This window comes from Gastrolobium bilobum, unplaced genomic scaffold (genome assembly GCF_033153095.1).
Source record: "Gastrolobium bilobum isolate Gb01-03AN ecotype WA unplaced genomic scaffold, APGP_CSIRO_Gbil_v1 utg25662, whole genome shotgun sequence".
Taxonomy (NCBI): domain Eukaryota; kingdom Viridiplantae; phylum Streptophyta; class Magnoliopsida; order Fabales; family Fabaceae; genus Gastrolobium; species Gastrolobium bilobum.
The window spans coordinates 191,326-197,085 of NW_026896049.1; the positions used below are offsets into that span (position 1 = coordinate 191,326).

Genomic DNA, 5,760 nt, shown 5'->3' on the forward strand with positions numbered 1-5,760 from the left:
CTTGGTTATGTGACCTATTGTGGTAAGTTTCCACTTCTCCAACCTTGTGTTCATGGAGTTTTCTAGAGATTGAAGATGATGAATAGTGTTTTTTGGGGGTTTATGAGTTTGAGTTTGATGGAGGCTTGGTGCCTTTGTAAATGTTGTTAGTGATGATAAATAAACGGTAGAAATGAGTTTAGATTGTCATTTGAGTATGGTTTGACATTTGAGTAAATTATGCTTGAGATGAAGGATGCTCTTGAATGTTAAGATATTGTTTGATTATAGAATTGATTGTGTTCCTTGTATTAATAAGATTGAGGCAAGAGAACCAAGTGGAGTGACCAACCCTAGTGGTTGTGTGCAATTGGGGAAAGCTCAAGAGCAAGGTAAACCTTTGGACCTTGGGGTTGATCCCATTGAGTGTTCCACCATACTCCATTGAGGAGAAATGGTTTATGAGATGTGATATGTAATTATGATAGTAATTGTATGCTCATGCATTGATTCATGCATTGATACATGTTATGATTGATTGATGATTATTGGTTGATGTTTGATTGTTTAAGAGTAATTGAGGAATGGTTAAAGAAGTAGAAATAATGAATGAGGTAATGGTTGAGGATTGTGATTGAGGTTATGAGTAATAGTATTATGATGAGGATGATTGGTAGGAACTTCCCTTGGAAACAGCCCTATGTGGATCTCCATGTGGTTAGAGCCTAAGAGGAACAACTATATGTGGATCCCTCTTGGAGGTTCCTAGATTGAGGAAAGGACTTCCCTTGGAAACAGTCCTGGGTGGATCTCCATGTGGTAAGAGCTTAAGAGAAACAGCCCTTTGAGGATCTCTCTTGGAATAGATTGAGGAAAGGACTTCCCTTGGAAACAACCCTTAGTGGATCTCTCTTGGAAGTCCATGTGATGCTTGTGGATAAGAATGTGTTAAGCTATTATGATTATGTGTACATCGAAAGTGAAACTTAGGGTGGAGTGATCTCCAAGGACCTTTGGTTTACTGTGATATATTCGTATATCTCACCCCGTGTTGTGGGGCATCATTTCAGGTACTGATAGAGGTGAGGTTGATCGAGGCAAGAAGCATGAGTAGACTGTACCTGATTAGCTAGATATTTTGAGTTGCATGCCATTTATAATTGCTATATGTATATTTTGATGTCACAATATGTATTTTGAGGGACGTAGTGCACGATCATTGTAGTGATGAATGCCTTGTTGTAAATGACTTATAGCTTTGATCATGTTCCTTTTGTAGCTAAGTCCTTTGGCATGTATATGAGATTTGTAATTAAGACATAATGTAATATTGTAATTAATGGAGATTTATGTATGATTAAATGATATGCATGCTTCTCTTAGTGTGTGAGTACCTTGAAAGCTTAGAATTCATGTAGTGAAAGGATTATATAATGTCAATTAGGTAAAAGAGGACCATGGGTTTGAAAATCCATGTAGAAATATAGACATCCTGTCTTGTGGTCCATTTTTCGTATCCTATGTGATAGATTTGGACCCTTTTAATTGAAATTTATCCGGGTTTTTAATTGAACCAATGTGATTGTAACTGCGCTTAATATCATAAAGCAATTTTAACAAATCGGTTCTAGAACGGGGTGTTACTTTTTATGGTATCAGAGCAGTTTCGTAGGGAAACTTATGAATTGATGTTATGTTTGCTTGGCGCTTAATGCTTTGTAGTTGTTTTAGGCACTCTTTATGATTATTGCATTTGTGATCACGGAGTGTGGCCCTGATCAACTCATTTCTTTGTGTAACATGTGTAGTGTCATGACGAGGTCCCGAAACATCCCTGAGGCATCGAATGCCAATGCTCAGCTAGACCCTGTTTTATCATGCCATCTCTTCATTTGTTCTTTGTACAACTTGGCATTTTCATAAGCATTTAACCTAAACTCATCCATTTCATTGAGTTGAAGAAGCCTCTTTTCTCCTGATGCAGTGGCATCAACATTTAGTTGTATGGTCGCCCAATATGCCTTATATTCAAGCTCTGAGGGTAGATGGCAATTTTTACCAAAAATTAGCTTGTAAGGAGAGCAGCCTAAAGGTGTCCTATAAGTTGTCCTATAAGCCCACAAAGAGTCATCTAACTTAAGGGACCAGTCCTTCCTTGAAGGATTCATAACCTTCTCTAAAATCCTCTTAACTTCCCTATTAGTGACTTCCACCTGCCCACTTGTTTGTGGATGGTAAGCAGTAGATACTTTGTGCTTAACTCCATATTTAGCCAAAAGAGCTTCAAATTGTCTACTAGCAAAGTGCTTACCTCCATCACTTATAATGGCTCTTGGAGTTCCAAATCGGGTAAAAATATTCTTTTTCAAGAATTTAAGTACCACCTTGGAATCATTTGTGGGTAAGGCAGCAGCTTCCACCCATTTGGAAACATAATCCACAGCAACCAATATATATTGGTTTCCAAAAGAAGGTGGAAAGAGGCCCATAAAATCTATGCCCCATACATCAAAGAGTTCAATCTCCAGAATAGGTTTTAAAGGCATTTCATGCCTTCTAGAAATGTTGCCCAGTCTTTGGCACCTATCACACTTATGAACATAAGAATTTGCATCCTTGAACACAGTTGGCCAATAAAGACCTGACTGCAGCACCTTTGCTGCTGTCCTCATGCCACCAAAGTGACCACCATATGGTGAGTCATGGCATTGCCTAAGGATGTCCTTTTCTTCTTCCTCCAAAATACATCTCCTAATGATCTGGTCAGCACACTTTTTAAACATATAAGGTTCATCCCACAAATAAAACCTGCTCTCATGTACCAACTTTTTCCTTTGTTGGTAACTCAGCTCCTTAGGCAGTTCCCCACTAACTAGATAATTAGCTATGTCAGCATACCATGGGGTTGTGTTAGTGGCAACTAAAAATAGTTGCTCATCAGGGAAGGTTTCTCTAATGTCTTGCTCCACTACCTTTTCATCTTGCTGCCCTTCATTAAGCCTAGACAAGTGATCAGCCACTTGATTTTCGGTTCCCTTCCTATCCTTAATCTCCATATCAAACTCTTGAAGGAGAAGAACCCATCTAATCAACCTAGGCTTGGAATCTTTCTTTTCCACCAAATATTTTATGGCAGAATGGTCAGTATATACAGTGACCTTGGTGCCTACCAAATAGGATCTAAATTTATCAAAGGAAAACACCACAGCTAACAGTTCCTTTTCAGTCACTGTGTAATTCAATTGGGCTCCATTTAAGGTTCGGCTGGCATAGTAAATAGAGTGGAAAACTCTATTTTTTCTTTGTCCTAAAACAGCCCCCACTGCCCAATCACTTGCATCACACATTAACTCCAAGGGCATTGACCAGTCAGGGGCTATTATGATGGGAGCAGAAATTAATTTCTGTTTTAGCTCCTCAAAGGCTTTATGACAAGCCTCATCAAAATGGAATGGGGTGTTAATTTCCAACAAATGACTAAGAGGCTTAGAAGTTTTGGAAAAATCTTTTATAAACCTCCTATAAAAACCAGCATGCCCAAGGAAAGACCTTACCCCCTTTATGTTAACAGGGGGTGGCAGCTTCTCAATTTGATCCATCTTAGCTTTATCAACCTCTAACCCAGCCTTGGATATCCTATGTCCTAATACAATTCCTTCTTTCACCATAAAATGGCACTTTTCCCAATTTAGAACTAGATTTGTCTCCTCACATTTCTCAAGGACTTTTCCCAAATTTCCTAGACACTCCTCATAAGAATCCCCAAAGACACTGAAGTTATCCATGAAGACTTCCACAAATTGTTCTATCATGTCAGTAAAGATAGCCATCATGCACCTTTGAAAGGTGGCTGGTGCATTGCACAGCCCAAAAAGCATTCTCCTAAAGGCAAAGATGTCATAGGGACTAGTAAAAGTGGTCTTTGGCTGGTCCTCAGGGGCTAAGGCTATTTGATTGTACCCTGAATAGCCATCTAAAAACAGTAATATTCCTTACCAGCGAATCTATCTAACATCTGGTCGATAAAAGGCAAAGGAAAATGATCCTTCCTAGTGGCTTTGTTAGGTTTTCTGTAGTCCATACAGATCCTCCAACCAGTGACAGTCCTAATGGGTATTAGTTCTTTTTTTTCATTTTCCACAACAGTGATCCCACCCTTCTTAGGGACACACTGTACTGCGCTAACCCAGTTACTGTCAGACACGAGGTAAATGATCCCAGCATCCAGCCACTTAATAATCTCTTTTTTTACTACCTCTTTCATGATTGGGTTAAGCCTTCTTTGCTGCTCTCTAGAGCTGCTGGTTGGGTCAGTGAAAAGGATTTTATGTGTGCAATAGGAAGGGTTTATTCCTTTTATGTCTGCCAAAGACTAACCTATAGCCCTCTTAAATTTTTTTAAAACAGTCAGCAACTGTTCTTCCTCCAACAAAGTGAGCAGGTTAGACACTATAACAGGCAAGGTGTCTTGTTCTCCTAAATAAGCATACCTAAGGTGATTAGGCAGAGGCTTGAGCTCTAACACAGGGGGCTCTTCAATTGAGGGTTTGGGAATTTTTAACCCTCTCTTGGCCAATTCTAAGGACTCAAAAATTTTATTTTTCCAAACCACATCAGTTCTAGAATTTAGCCACTTAACTACTTCCTCAGAATCAGTTTGACTGATTTCAAGACCCTCAAAACCAGAAATTTGTAAAGAGTCCAATGCAGACTCATGGAAAAATTTATCTTTGACTACACAGTCAATGATATCTATCCTAGAACACTCCTCTATGTCTCTTAGGTATTTCATGGCTTGCAAAATATTAAATTTTTCTTGCTCACCATTCACATTCATGGCCAATTCACCCTCCTTAACATCTATGACAGCCCCACCAGTGGCTAAGAAAGCCCTTCCTAGAATTATAGGCACCTCTCTGTCTTCCTCATAGTCTAAGATTATAAAATCAGCTGGTAGAATAAATTTATCTACCTTCACCAAGACATTCTCTACTTTTCCTTCCGGATAAACTAAGGACCTATCAGCCAACTGTAATGTGACAGTGGTGGGGTTAGGTTCTCCTACTTTCAACTTTTTGTACACACTCAAGGGCATCAAATTGATACTAGCACCTAAATCACACAATGCTCTGCCTATGTAATGGTCTCCTATGGTGCATGGGATTGTAAAGCTTCCTGGGTCTCCTAATTTAGGAGGTATCTTACTAAGCAGATATTGATTGCTCTCTTGTGTAAGAGCAATAGTCTCAAACTCTTCTAGCCTCCTTTTTCTTGAAAGAATTTCTTTCATGAATTTCACATAAGTGGGCATTTGTTCTAATGCATCCACAAATGGAATGTTGACATGCAACTGTTTTAGGAGGTCTAGAAATTTCCTAAATTGAGTGTCTTGCTTCTGTTTTTGTAACCTTTGAGGGAAGGGTGGTGGAGGTCTTTTTGAGGCAGCAGGTGTCTCACTATTTGTCTTAGGGGCCGAACCCCTTGAAGTGGATTTTTCCATGGAATTATTCCCTAAAGGCTCATCTATAGGGGGCTGATTGTCTGGTTCAACCAGAATGAGCAAGGGGTCACTATGCGCAGCCCCTTGGGGGCTGTCATGAACAACATAATTCTGAACTGGTTCAGAATTTGCATCTTTTTCTTTCTGCATGTTCTCCTCTCTCTTTTTTTTTAATGTGGAAGGTCTAACCACAGCTTCTGGTTGATTATAGATCTGCCATTTCTAAACTCTATCATATTGCATTGCTCTTTATTTCTTCTAGGCTCTTCAGTGTTGCTAGG

At 39.3% G+C, this 5,760-nt stretch overlaps 1 protein-coding gene across 1 annotated transcript; it reads right to left on the reverse strand.

Moving 5' to 3' along the window:
- Positions 1-4,351: 4,351 nt before the first annotated feature.
- On the reverse strand, positions 4,352-5,629 carry LOC133297448 (uncharacterized). Its single transcript, XM_061496593.1, has one exon. It carries the CDS (start codon positions 5,627-5,629, stop codon positions 4,352-4,354), a length of 1,278 nt encoding a protein of 425 aa, XP_061352577.1.
- Between the last annotated feature and the right edge of the window lie 131 nt (positions 5,630-5,760).